The sequence below is a fragment of the Equus asinus genome, chromosome 8, assembly GCF_041296235.1.
Source record: "Equus asinus isolate D_3611 breed Donkey chromosome 8, EquAss-T2T_v2, whole genome shotgun sequence".
In the NCBI taxonomy this organism is placed as follows: domain Eukaryota; kingdom Metazoa; phylum Chordata; class Mammalia; order Perissodactyla; family Equidae; genus Equus; species Equus asinus.
Genome location: NC_091797.1, coordinates 100,480,969 through 100,494,139, shown reverse-complemented (window position 1 = coordinate 100,494,139; position 13,171 = coordinate 100,480,969). Strand labels below are relative to the sequence as shown.

At 54.5% G+C, this 13,171-nt stretch overlaps 3 protein-coding genes across 13 annotated transcripts in view; 2 read left to right on the top strand and 1 right to left on the bottom strand.

Moving 5' to 3' along the window:
• The first annotated feature begins 1,269 nt into the window (after positions 1 to 1,269).
• Positions 1,270 to 4,956, top strand: C8H22orf39 (chromosome 8 C22orf39 homolog). Its single transcript, XM_014827127.3, has 3 exons — positions 1,270 to 1,356; positions 1,497 to 1,664; positions 4,098 to 4,956. Exons 1-3 carry the CDS (start codon positions 1,333 to 1,335, stop codon positions 4,224 to 4,226), a joined length of 321 nt encoding a protein of 106 aa, XP_014682613.1. The 5' UTR covers positions 1,270 to 1,332; the 3' UTR covers positions 4,227 to 4,956.
• Positions 4,957 to 8,679: 3,723 nt separating this feature from the next.
• Positions 8,680 to 12,861, bottom strand: MRPL40 (mitochondrial ribosomal protein L40). 4 transcript variants are annotated; one of them, XM_070516649.1, is made up of 5 exons: positions 12,508 to 12,861; positions 11,990 to 12,177; positions 11,322 to 11,405; positions 10,004 to 10,162; positions 8,680 to 9,230 (listed from the first exon to the last, which is right to left on the bottom strand). In XM_070516649.1, the coding sequence occupies exons 1-5, from the start codon at positions 12,859 to 12,861 to the stop codon at positions 9,089 to 9,091; spliced, it is 927 nt and encodes a 308-aa protein (XP_070372750.1). In that variant the 3' UTR covers positions 8,680 to 9,088. The 4 variants fall into 4 exon arrangements, with proteins under 4 accessions (XP_070372750.1, XP_044631416.2, XP_070372752.1 ...); XM_044775481.2 differs by having other exon boundaries at positions 8,680 to 9,118; XM_070516651.1 differs by lacking the exon at positions 11,990 to 12,177 and having other exon boundaries at positions 8,680 to 9,118; positions 12,508 to 12,640.
• HIRA (histone cell cycle regulator) overlaps positions 12,822 to 13,171 on the top strand; it is a 90,300-nt gene continuing 89,950 nt past the window's right edge. For 7 of the 8 annotated variants that reach the window (XR_011505512.1, XM_044775479.2, XM_070516648.1 and 4 more), the window contains exon 1: positions 12,822 to 12,962. Coding sequence is in view for 5 of the 8 variants with exons in the window: in XM_044775479.2 (XP_044631414.1) it covers positions 12,926 to 12,962 (37 nt within the window). In the remaining 3 variants the exon portion in view is untranslated. The remainder of the gene's footprint in view (positions 12,963 to 13,171) is intronic. The other variant, XM_044775473.2, reaches the window with a different exon arrangement.

Sequence of the window (13,171 nt, the reverse complement as noted above, 5' to 3'; positions counted from 1 at the left end):
TCACTAGCAGAGGTAGAAGTCCTCCTTGGTGGGTAGGCTGCCTTATTTGCAGGATCACATTGGCTAAGACACTGCCATCTTATGCATAATGAAGAATGTTGGAATAAGATGCTGGCCCTGGGTTTTTGTCTTCCCTAAGCAACACCTACTGTGTATGCAATGAAAGCACCCCTGGTCCTTTGCTGGAGGCACACTCCCCTGCCTGGGTCAGGGGTGGACCCTGTTGGTGGGTCTTCTGGTGACACAGCGGGGTCACCTGGAGCAAAATCTCTGGACATTACTGCTGTACCCTGGATGCAGCCTTCCTCTCAGTGTCTTCTCCAAGCTTGGTCTGTGAGCCAGCTTGGCAGGATCCCCGTAAAATTGCAGCTTTCTGGCCCACACTCCAGGGAGTCTGACCTAGTCTTACTCCTAGAGTGGCCCCAGCAACCGCCTTGTAAGGGCCTTCTCAGCAGATGATTACGTTCGCAGAAGTTGGAAAACCAACGCATTGGTATTGCAGGGCGTTTCTGCAGGACCCCCAGACTCTTCTTGACTTTGCTTGTATTGCCTCTTGAGCATCTCTCCTTTATAAACGTTCCATGTCCTTCTTCCCAGCTCTCAGAGTAAAGCTTTCACTCCTAATCAGACATACAAGCCGCCCCTGGGCTTGCAAGACCCTCTACCCCGTGCCACACACAGCCTCCATGCCTTTGACCGGCTTGCTGCTGTGGTCGCACGATCTTGCCTCCACTTCCAGCCTCGGTTCCCACGCGAGGTCATCCCGCGCCGTGGACCCCACCCCCAACACACACGTCACACCAGCCAACCCCAGTTATTTTGTGAGTCCACCGACCTCGCCCTCGAGTGGACACTCGGGCAGCTTCACTGCACGGAGTTGATGCTCAGATGTGCTTGAGAAATGAACCCGATCTTTGAGATTTATGAAAACAACAAGGTTGCTGAAAACTGGCCTGAACCGCGTGGTTTCAGAAACAGCCAACTTAACGTGGACTTGCAGCCCATCGGCGGAGGACAGCTGTCACCAGCCTGGCCACGCTGGCTGGGCGCGCGGCCTTCTGACCCTCAGGACGCGCCCCCGCCCGCTCCATCCTCGGCCCGGCTCCCCTGCCCTTGGGCCCCGCCCCCCGCGCGCACCCCCGCCCCCGGCTGTTATTGGCTGCCCAGCTCGGACTTCCTGTTTATTGGCGTGTCTCAAGGAGGGGAGCGCGGAGGTGATCGTCATATCTCAGAGTTCATTGGTTCTTGTACCCGTCAATCACTCGGTGCCGGCTTTCTTAAATCGTCATTGGCTAGCGGGCTCAGTAGGCGGGGTTCGGCAGTCTCCGGGACATGGCTGACGGCGGCGACTGGCGGGTAAGTGTGGTGGGCGCCCGGGACCTGCGGGCCCGGGTCCGACCGTGCGACCGGATTAGCCGAGCCCTGCCCCGGGGGGCCGCGGGGTGGGCCCCGGGCCGGCGGCGCTGCGGTCCGACTCAGACGCATCTCCCCCGCAGCCGCCGCGCCCCTGCGAGGCCTACCGCGCGGAATGGGAGCTGTGCCGCAGCGCAGGGCACTTCCTGCACCACTACTACGTCCACGGCGAGCGGCCGGCCTGCGAGCAGTGGCGGCGCGACCTGGCCAGCTGCCGCGCGTGGGAGGAGCGCCGGAGCGCCGGAGCCCAGGTGCGCCGGGGCGGGGTGGCTGCGGCTCCCCGCCGGGGCGCCCGAGGGCGCGGGCCGCAGCCTGCCCACGTTCTCGCCCCAGGGTCTGCAGAGGGGCGCTGCCGGGGTCCCTCTCCTCCTCCTGCTTCCCTTCTTTAGAGAAATATCAAAAATTAGTGTATCGACCGGGCTTTCGGACGGCGTTAAGGACAAAGCGAGGAGGGGGGTGTAGAGCGTTTTGGAGAGAGAGGAGGGACCCCAACAGGGTCGTCAGCTGGCCTGCAGAGGCGGAGATCTCGCTGAGTCTTGAGTGACTGGCAGCCAGCCCCAGCAGACTTCACCCAGCCCCGGGGGGAGGGTGGGCACGACTCAGGAACAAAGAGAAGGTCCAGGTGCTTGGAGGAGAAGGAGGGTATGCTGTAGAGGGGTAGGGGATGAGGCTGGAGAGGTACCGGGGACCTGGCTGGCCTTAAAGGGTTTAGATTCCAGCCTAAACGTGTGCTGGGAAGCATGATTTAATTTCTATCTTTAAAAGGTCAGTCTGGCTGCCCGGGTAGGAGAGTGTATTATGGAGGGGCAGGGAGACCTGTACGGAGGTTGTTCCGGTTGTCAGTTGTCATTCAGCAGAGATTGATCATGTTGGGCACTCTTCGGGATACAGGAGTGATGAGAACAGAGCCCCTACCCCCCTGGCACATCCATTCTAGTCTAGAATACCTGGTGCCTTGGAACTGTTGTGGTTGGGGAGATGGAGAAAAGCTGTGAGGGCTCAGTGCTGGCGGGGAGTGCCAGGGGAAGTGGAGCCAGCAGCCAGGCCACTGCTTCAAAGTTGTTATATGTGTGTGGTTATTGAAACAGACAAACTGGTGTGGAAACCAGGCTGCTGAATAAAAGAAAATGGTGACAAGTCCATAATAAGTGGAAGTCCAAAAGGTGGGAAAGATAGCTTCTAACCTATATGGCAAGAGATTAATAACCTTTGTTTGTATGTATGTATATGTGTGTGTGTGTATATATATTTTTTAACTCTTTTTTTTTTTTTTTTTTGGTGAGGAAGATTGGCCCTGAGCTAACATCTGTTGCCAGTCTTCCTCTTTTGTATGTGGGACGCCACCACATCCTGGCTTGATGAGCGGTGTGTAGATCTGTGCCCATGATCTGAACCCACAGACCCCAGGTCACTGAAGTGGAATGTGTGAAGTTAACCACTATGCCACTGGGCTGGCCCCATATATATGTATTTTTAAAGAGAGCTCTTATGTATCAGGAAGAAAAATGGAGATGATTTGAGAATAGAAAAGTAGGCAAAGGACACAAAAAAGGAATTCAAAAAGAAGACCAAATGGCCTGGTATACAAGTCCAAATGAAAACAAGTGGTTTCTGACAATCCAGCAGAATATCACAAGTGTCAGTGGGGTTTGGAGAGTCAGGAGTACTTGTGCAGTGTTGGTGGAGCGTCGTGTTCTGATTACCTAAAAGTCAAATGCATACATTTTGACCCCACAGTTTTACTTCTGGAAGTTTATCCTAAGGAAGTAATTGGGTAACAGTGCACAGTTAAAAGTTCAAAATGTCCAGGGGCTAGCCTGCTGGTGTAGTGGTTAAGTTTGCATGTGTCTCTTCAGCGTCCTGGGCTTGTCAGGTTCGGATCACTGGTGTGGACTTACACATTGCTCATCACTCCATGCTGTGGCAGCATCCCACATACAAAAAGTAGAGAAAGATTCGCACAGATGTTAACTCAGGGCCAATCTTCCTCACCAAAAAAAAAAAGTCCAAAATGTCCATTGTGCCACTGTTTGTGATAGTGCCAAAACTGAAAGTGTCCTAAATTCCGCTAATAGACATTTGACCAAATAACTTCCACACAGTGGAGTACTACATAGCCATTAAAAAGAATAGATAGTAATCTATCCAGGCATGCAAGCCCTGTCGTGGTCGTGATGTACTGCCCTGTGCTTATTTTTGGGGGAGAGTGACAGAGAGAAGCTAGTGGACTGGGTGACATCTGTTGTCTGTCTGGACTCCTCGTCTGTCCAGGGCTCTCTGGGCATGTGTCTCTGGCCTCATCTTCCCTCTTCTGGCCACTCTTTCAGACCCTCGTCCCTCCTCCCAGCTCAACCCGCAGCCCTGTCTTAGCAGGTGAATCTGAGTAGGTCAACTGAAGGCATCAAGCCCTGAGCCCCAGGAGAAGACATTTTAAAATTTTCTCAAATTATGGTGATCTACACAAGTTTTTCACAGTAGCTTGGGAGAAAGAATGAGCTAGATCCGTGTGTGCTAAGAGGGAACAATCTCAAGGTTCACTGGGTAGAAGCAGCTGAGTTTCAGAGTGCTGCCTGCCATATGTGCCGTTTGTCCATCTGTGTTGGGGGTGCTGAGGAGGAGGGAGGTACAGGGGCCATGTGAGGGCCCGTGTGAGGCGGGAAGTGACCGGGGTCTCCTTTGTACAGCGGTCCCTCTGCGAGAGCGAGCGTGCAAGAGTCGAGGCTGCACGGAAGCATGCCCTCGTGTGGGCCCCAAGGCAGAGCCCCCCGGCAGACTGGCAGCTCCCTCTGCCACAGGAGGAGAAGGACCAGTGATGAGCACCCCTGCACGGCCTCCTCTGGTCTGCTTCAAGTGGGGCTGGCACCCGACGCTAAGGACTGTGACCAACCCAAGCAGTCGAGTGGCTCCCTGGGAGCTTCTGCCTGGCTCGGAACATGGAGCACGATGGCTCAGCCCTGCTTGGCCAGCCCTGCCATGCACTCAGGGCGCTCCACTGCTGCCACGCTCTGAAAGACAGCTTCCAGGAAACCAAGCACCACCAGACCCCTGTGAGCAGCCAGGTCAGGCTGGCTCGTGCTCGCCCCTGAGGACAGTAGCACAGGAGCTGACCGTCCCAAGGTCTAGAATTCTCAGGTAAACTCTTGAGTGGTAGTGCTGACCCCTGTGGACACTTAGGGGGTCAGAATGTGGTAGCTAAATGGTTGTGCTGCTGTGAATGCCTTACTTGGCCCTGGTGTGGTGATGACTTCATTGCCAGCCACAGGCCACTTGCTCAGTTCCTCTGCAGGCACAGGCAGGGCGTGTCTCGGGACCAGCACGCTTCACCTCGGTGCACAGGTAGGCCCCTTGGAGACCGTATTTAAGAAATGCACACAGCTACAGAACACACAACCTGGCATAAAAAGGGTTCGTGGACTCTTGGCTTAAAACACCCAAGCCCAAGACATGGAATTTTGGTCTCCTTCCCTCAGAATTTCCCCTGGTCATTTTTAGAAAATGTAGAATGTATCAAAAGCCATCTCAAATGTTTGATTCCAAATAGAAGCTGAAAATTAAAACCACAATTTAACTGTTGAAATGGTTAGATTTTGCATCTGACATTGTGCTCGAACACTGTTAGACTTTTGTATGCTTATGCTCTTGTAGATGTTTTTAAAATATATCTATGTGAACCAACAAAAACTCTAGTTCTTGAAGAGGTCTCTTTATTATTGATAATGTGATTTAGCATCTTGTGGCTGCAGAGCAGGCCCCAGTGTGGTGCTCAGGGCCAGGCCAGCCACATGCCCAGTGCCTTCCCCACTGTCTTCCTGGCCAGCAGGACCCACTGTGTCCTAGTACCTCCCTCATGACTGGGCCCCAACCTTGCCACAGGTGGTGAGTCAGACATCTTTTAAATAATTCTTTGGGGCAAAATAATCCATGACTTCACAAGGGTATACATTAAAGAATGAAATTTCCCCTCTTGTGTATGTTCTGTGTGCCACCAGAATCCCTGTGATTGTGTGTCCCCCTGTGAGTGGTGGGAGGTGTGCACATAGGACCCTGCTAGTCCCTCTGTGTGTGTGTGTCCCTGTGAGTGTGGGAGGTGTGCACGTAGGACCCTGATAGTCCCTCTGTGTATATGTGTGTGTGTCCCTGTGAGTGGTGGGAGGTGTGCATGTAGGTCCCCAGTAGTGTGTCTGTGTGTACCTATGAGGGGTGTTTGCAAATAGGACTCCAGGAACAGAGGCGAGTCTAAAGAAGAGGCAGGGTCTCCCCATCCCCAGGGGGCCTTGAGGTGTCTAAGCCAACGATGGTGTCTCCATCCTGGCACTGGCTGGGAGAGAGGGAAGGCTGCCAGAGCTCTGTAAGCCTTCTCCTCACTCTGAAACATGGGGCAGGGACATTTGAGTTTTGATCGGCGTGTGATGCCTGGAATTGCAGCAGCTCTTTTGGGGTTCCTGGGGCAGGCAGGAAAAGCCTGGGAGCAGCGGCTAACATTGTAGTCCTGAGGGACTCAGCTCATGGGAGCCAAAGTCCCCCTCGTCTGCTTGTGTAGAGCCGTGGGCTGCCTGCAGCTGAGTGCTCTGTTAGGAACCTTCTCAGCTACTCAGTGATTTCCACAAGGACAGAGAACCATCTCTCTGGACAGAATATTCCTGAATCCCCACCTGTGTTCACCTGTTCACATCTTCTGAGCACCCACTGCACGCCAGGTGGGGTTTGAGGTTCTGGATCACAGTGTTGAAACAGACAAGTTGCCTTCAAAGAGTTCTGGTTGTGGTGTAGGGGCCAGGCATAAACATTTAAACATCGTTAAATAAGTGTCTAAATGATGGTAAGTGCTGTGAAGAAAATGGTCAGAGTGATGAGATAGAGTAGTGTATTTCAGCTTTTGAGATAAAACTGATAGTAGCAAGTGTATTATGTTATGGTCTGGTACCTACTGTTACATTCAGCATATGTTTTTGAAACAAGCTTCATAAAACAATACTTACTGTACTGTGGGTGATAAACATTGACATTTTCAGTTCTGTGCCATTGAAAATAAACTGCTGTATATGCAATTTGGATGAACTCAAGGAAATTATGCTGAGTTGTAAAAAAAAAATCTTAAAGGAATACATATGGCATGATTCCATTTAGGTAACATTGGTGAAATCATGTAATCAGAGATGGAGAACAGTTAATGTCAGGGATTAGGGATGGAAGGAGGGGGTGGGTGTGGCTTTAAAGGGGTATTTACCATCCTGTGGTGATGGTACCTTGACTGGTGGTTACACAGGGCTGCACATGACAAAATTCTGTAGAGCTAACACACAGATGAGTGCAGACATAATGGGGAATCTGACTGTGCTCTCGGCTGTAATGGTGTCACTCTGGGTCCTGATACTACTTGGTGTGTAAGATGTTAACACTGGGGGAGGCTGGGGGAACTGCACATAGCACCTGCCTGCATATTTATGTCCAACCTCCTGTGAATTTCAAAATAAAAAAGTGCTGGCCATGGCCCACTGAATTGGTTATACAGCCTAACACATAACACCTACTGGTTCAAAAGCACTCCTGCCAAGTACCTGCGGTGGGCGGGGAGGCAGGGAAGGCCTCAGTGTCTGAGCCTTGGCCTGGAGGAGGGGGCTGGAGCTTTGCATGGCAGAGAAAGGGGCCACAGGCCCTGAGCAACAAGTGCCATGTGCCGGCGGGGGCGGGGCACGGGCATCTGCAGTCAGGTCTGGACAGGATTCTCACCTGGAGGTAGCACAAGGCCTGCCTGACTCCCGTTGACAGAGCCTGTGGCTGCTGCGCAGGAGGAGCTGGGGGAGCACCCAGCCTGGACAGGTCAGCTGGCTGCTGCAGTGGAGCAGGCAGAAGGCCACGACAACTTGGGTCACAGAGATGGCAGTGAGGTTGGGAAAAGCCGCTGGGTTCAGTATTTGTCTCACTGGCAGAGCCAAAGCACTTAAAACCCTCAGGCAACATTTTTATCCAGTGAAAACATTTATCTGGTAAGAGTTTTTTTTTTAAGTCACTGATTTCTTTTTAAAGATTGGCACCTGAGCTAACATCTGTTGCCAATCTTTTATTTTTTTTTTCCTCCTTCTTCCCCAAAGCCCCCCAGGACATAGTTGTAGGTTCTAGTTGCAGCTCCTTCTGGTTGTGCTATGTGGGACTCTGCCTCAGCATGACCTGGTGAGTGGTGCTAGGTGCGTGCCCAGGATCCGAACCCGCAAAACCCGGGCCGCCAAAGCAGAGCGCGCAAACTCAACCACTTGGCCCTGGGGCCAGCCCCTGGTAAGTTTTTTAACCAAAAGTGAACCACACACTAGGAAAACAGACCCTCTGGATTCTTATGCAAAGAAAATGTTTCCCTGGTTTATCTGCACTAAGGTAGTGAGGAGCCGAAAGCCTTTCTGAGGTGGGGATCCAGGCACTAGGAGGAAGGGCTGTTTTCACACTGGGCTGAATTGTGCCCTCCTAGGGCAGTTAGAGGTTGAAGCTCTAATCCCTGTACCTCCCAATGTGACTGTTTGGAGACAGGGTGCTTAAAGAGGTAATTAAGTTAGAACGAGGTCACTAGGGTGGGCCCTAATCCACTGTGACTGGTGTGTCCTTATTAAAAGAGATGAGGATACAGGCCCAAAAAGATGACCATGTGAGAACACAGGGAGAAGGTAGCCCTCTGCAAGCCAAGGAGACAGGCCTCAGGAGAAACCAACCCAGCAAGACACCTTGATTTTGGAGTTTTAGCCTCCAGAATTGTGAGAAATCAATTTGTTGTTTCGGCCACACATTCTGTGATATTTTTTCTGGCAGCCCCAGCACACTAACATGTTTACTGTTCCAAACTAACAGCCCTTGAGCAAAAGCCTGAGAGCCCTCTGCCCTAGTCAGGGATCACGCCCTCTTGGGGGACACAGCAACTTTGTTAACTAGTGTGTCCCTGGCTTGCTCCACTCTCTTCAGCCTCCCTCCCCAGCTCAAAGCTGGCCCTGCTGATAATACAAGGAAGCTCGTGTGCTCCGTCTGCCCACTGGCAAGGCCCTGCCCCTGTTCTGCACACATAGCACACGGCCTACACGTCCTTCACCTCTGCTCCTCCAGGTCACTTTGTGCCTCTCGCTGGTGGAGCCTGCCCCACACAGTTGGAATATCCCTTTTTACTGGGGGGCAGCAGGCGACGTCTTGGTCATTTCTCCCCAGGACCTGGCAAAGAAGGGCAGTATCTCTCGCCCCCTTCCATCCTCAGGTGAATTAATTTCGACTCTAACATAAGACAAAGAGACACTTGATTAAACTTATATTTATTCACAGCATGCCTGATTCTGTGACAGGCAGGCTGGAGCCTGGGTCCGTCTGGCTCTCAGGGGCAATGTGTTCTGTGGACGGCTGCCTGCAGCTCTATCTCTTGAACTCCACCTGTGTGTACACCTTGGTGATGTCCTGGTACCTGCCTTCAGGGGGCTGGTAGTTGGAGACCGGTGGTGTGTAATCTGGCCCTTCTCTCTCAAAGGGAAACAGACTGGGGTCCCGCTTGATGGCCTCCTCATGGAGCTCTGGGGACATGAGTTGTAGCTCCTGCAGAGCTTCCTGCTGGGCCTCAAGCATGGACCTGATGGTGTCCCTCTCCATCTCATGCTCTCGCTGCTTGTACAGGGACCACTTCTTCAGGAGCAGAGCTCTCCGCTCGCCTTCCTCAAAGGGGAGCTCTGTGTGAGGCCGCTGTCTGGGAACACACAAATCCAAAGGTGGGAAGCTGGGGAGCACTGACCTTCCTGGCCAGAGAGTCTCGGTAGTCACATATGACGCAAGCCTCCCATTGCCAATCACAGATGGAACTTAGGAAAGAAAGTGGGAGTTTGGGACAAATTAAGGAATGGAAAGTTGAATGTTGTGGCAGCTGCAAGTGATGCTGGAAACCAGTGCCATTTGCTTTACATGAAATAAGAAACAGTGATGCTCTGAGAAGACTAGTAGCACTTCCTCTGCCCTAGGCAGAGACTACCTTTGGTGAGAGGGGACTTTGGAGAAAAGTGAAATAGTGTTATGAAAATGGACACCAAAATCCCAAGGAGTCAAGAGCCCATATCAGCCTTTGGGTACCAAAAAAGCACCTGCCGTGTCCAACTTGTAAGTAGAAATGGTATACCTTTTTTTTTTACAAGAAGGAAGCAACCCTGCCAACCCTCACGCAACACATCCCAACTGTGAGGATTTGCATCATAAAGCAAGGGGCCAAGGGTTTTCTACCATCAGGATGGGGCAAGGGCTGCAGACCCAAGGCCCAAGTCATCAGCCACAGCTGAAACTCCTCGTGCAAAAGAGTAGCAATCTGAACTCCCGAGCAGTGCTGATAGGCGCTCATTCAAGCATCTGGCCTGGCTTATCACAACTATTCTGAGTTTCTTTACCACATTCAGCCATTCAAGAGCACCACCCAGGAATGCTTTCTCCAACTCCCACAAGACACATTCACAGAGAAAAGGAGTCAGGGCCAAGTCAGCCCAAGCCTGCTCACCCCTTCCCATCACAGGCGTGAACAGCAGACAGAACTACCTGAAGGTGATGGAACTCCTTTGCCCTGAGGAGCTCAACCCTAGAGGACCCTTACCGTGCTTGATCCAAGAACTTCAGAGGTGTAATAAAATCTTCAATGGGAATTAGCTCCTGGCTAGCCTTTTCCAGTCGTCGGATCCTCTTTTTCAAACGGTCCTTTACTGCTTGGTCTTTTTTAGGATCTACCTTCTTCTTCTTTCGCAGAGGTTCTGCTCTGATGGATGAAGCAAACATTAATTTTCCTCTTCAGTCTCACAGACATGCTGAGAGACATGGAGCTAGGTAGAGTGCCCCAACTTATCCTGAGCTCTCCTCTGGGGAAGGAACTACATGGGCCTGCCCGCATGAGCTGAATGTGGCAGGGAGACAGCCTCCACCCCAGGGTCCTGGTGAGAAGTGTGTGAGCCCTGTCAACCCAGGAAGGGGTGAAAAAGCTTCATGGGGCGTCAGGGTATAAATTAAGGGGAAGCACTCATCTTTAGTGCTGGGGTTGAGGTATGCCTTGGGATTGCACTGAAAAGTGAAAATGCCAAACTGATAAATTAGAAGCTCCTTACTCACATTTTAAATGGATTTGTGATTTATAAAAATGATTTGAGTAAGACTAAAAGAGACAGTATAATAAAAGTTACTGGCATGTCCCTATTTACTTTCTGTGATTTCTTAACCAATTTCCCCAACCTAGAGCATTGACAAAAGTCTGATTTACTCTCAGGAAAACATCTCCTATGGTGATAATTTACTATTAGAATAATCAAATCATCTAGCATCAAGACCAAATTTTAGGAATCAAGTCCCTAGAAAGCATCCAAAGTCACAGGTGGAAAAACTAATCCTCGCATCTCCCCCACCTCTCTAGGGAATCAGAAATGGAAGGCCCACAGAGAAATAGAAGTTTATGCTGTGCCCTTTAAAACACAAGAATCCCTTCAAAGCTAATTAATTCTTATTTAAACTCCTGGCTTTTTTTGTCTTTTGTTTTTGCTGAGGAAGATTCGTCCTGAGCTAACATCCGTTGCCACTCCTCGATTTTTTGTACGTGGGACGCCTCCACAGCAGGGCCGCCGAGTGGTGCAGGTCTGGCCGGGCTCCGACCCCGCAAGCCGGGCGCAGAAGCGGAGCGCGTGGCACTTTAACCACTCGGCCACCGGGCGGCCCTATATAAACTCCGTTTACATGTAACATTTGTTTTCTGATTACAGACACAGCGGTATTCCATAGAGAGAGTGTTGAAATGGCAGAAAACCATCTGCCTAAATTTGAGAAATTATAGGCGATTAATTCTGCAAACGTCCAGTAGTCTTGCTTTGTTCTGTCCAAGTGCACATCCGTCCCCACTGACACCCACAGAGGCCAGGCCCACGGCTGAGTACCTCATGGGAACGAGATCCCAGAAGGACAACAACGAAGCTCGCCGGCGGGTGTCTCTAATCTGTGTCTGCCAAGTTCCCAGAAGCCTGAAAGAGACGAGCATTATAAATACCTGATTCTCCCCCACTAAAGAAAAAGAAGAAAAATTTACGATGCCCTCAAAACCTGGGGTACGCAGAACTGCTGGATGTGACAGCAAGGTGACATGTGGGAGGTCCTTCCAAATCCCCCATTCGCACCAGAGGGCACTCGGGCAGGGGCCCCGCTGGCCAAGGCCCTGGCATTTTAACCCACAAGAAGAGGCGCAGTCAGCTAGCTATCCGTGGACAAGCGCGGTCCCCGGGCAGAGGATGCAGGCCAGGTCCGGCCTGCCCGCACCGAACCCCCGCGAACCAGCCGCGGTCCGCACTCACCAGCTCCCCGGGCGCAGCACGCGCGCGGAAGCGCCCAGCGCCGCGGCCATGGCCCCTTTGGCAGGCGACGGGCGGCTTCCGGGCGCGCACCCCTCTACGGTCCGGCCCGCGGTGCCCTACGAAAAAGTCCGGCCGTGCCGCCAGTCCGCAATCCCGCGTTCCGGCCCCGAAGAGCTGAGCCTCGCCTGGCCCCGCCCCCGACGCAGCCCCGCCCGTACGTCCCGGTGGCGCTTGGGCACGCCCCGAGCGCCTCGCACCTCGCGCTGCGCGGCGGCCTCTCCTTGGCCTGCGGCCGGCACCGCGGGATCTCCTCCGCCGCAGGCACGTCCCCGCCAGCGTTTCCCTCCGTGGTCGGCCTGCGTCCCTGCGAGGGCCAAGACCCCGCGGTGCGGCCGGAGTGGCCGAGTGGGTGCCCCTCGCCTCCTCCGGGCCCAAGTGTCCATGTCTGTGAAAACGCCCCGATCTCCCAATAAACACGGCCGCCTCGGGCTCCCCGTGATTCCCCCCGGGGCTGGCTAGGGCCCCCCGCATTCGTTTGAGCCCCGGGCGCGGCCGCCCCCCAGTGGGTGCATCCCGGCGCCGGCACGTGGCCTGGAGCTCGCGAGATGCCCAATAGACGCATGTTGATGAATGACGGAAGCTAGTTAATTAGCTGGACTCGGGACCGGCGAGGTGGAGCTGGTGAGCGACCGTGCACGCCGTTCCCGACCACGCCTGGCTCCTCCGGGCCGGGCTGCAACTCCAGGCCCGCTCGCCCGCCGCGCTCCCAGCCTACCCTTCTCTCCTCGGCCGTCGCGCCCGGGCCGGATCCGAAGCGGAGCCGCCCTGCCTCGCGCTGACCGCGGAGGAGCCGGGCGGCCCCGTCCGCGCAGGGAGCGGTTTCCCGCCGGGGCGATTTGGCAGGTGCGCGCCGTGACTTCCGGCGTTGCCCGGGAGCCGCCGGAGGAGGAGCGGCGCAGGGGATGCGGCTGTGGCGGCGGCGGCGGCGGCCGAGCGCGGGGGGCGGCTGTGGCGGCGGCGGGGGGCGCGGGCCGGCGATGGCGCGGCGGCGCTGAGGACGCGGGGCGGGCGACGGCCGGAGGGCGGGCGGCGCGGGAGGAAGCGGCGGCGGCGGCGGCGGCGGCTCCATGGCCCGGGCGCGCTGAGGAACGCGGCTCTCGCCTCAGCCCGGCGGCGGCGGTGGCGGCCGAACAATGAAGCTCCTGAAGCCGACCTGGGTCAACCACAATGGTGAGTGCGCGCGGGGGTCGCGGGGGCCCGGCTCGGCAGCGGGCCGGGGGCTGGAGGCAGGTCGGAGCCGCGTGCAGGGCCTGCCGCCCGCTCCCGACGCCCGGTGCCCGGGCTGCGGGACAGGCGGGAGCGCACTTTGCCCTCGGCGCGGGGAGCCCCGCGAGCCCGGGCACGTGCTCCGCGCGGCGGGGCGAAGGCCGCTCGCCCCC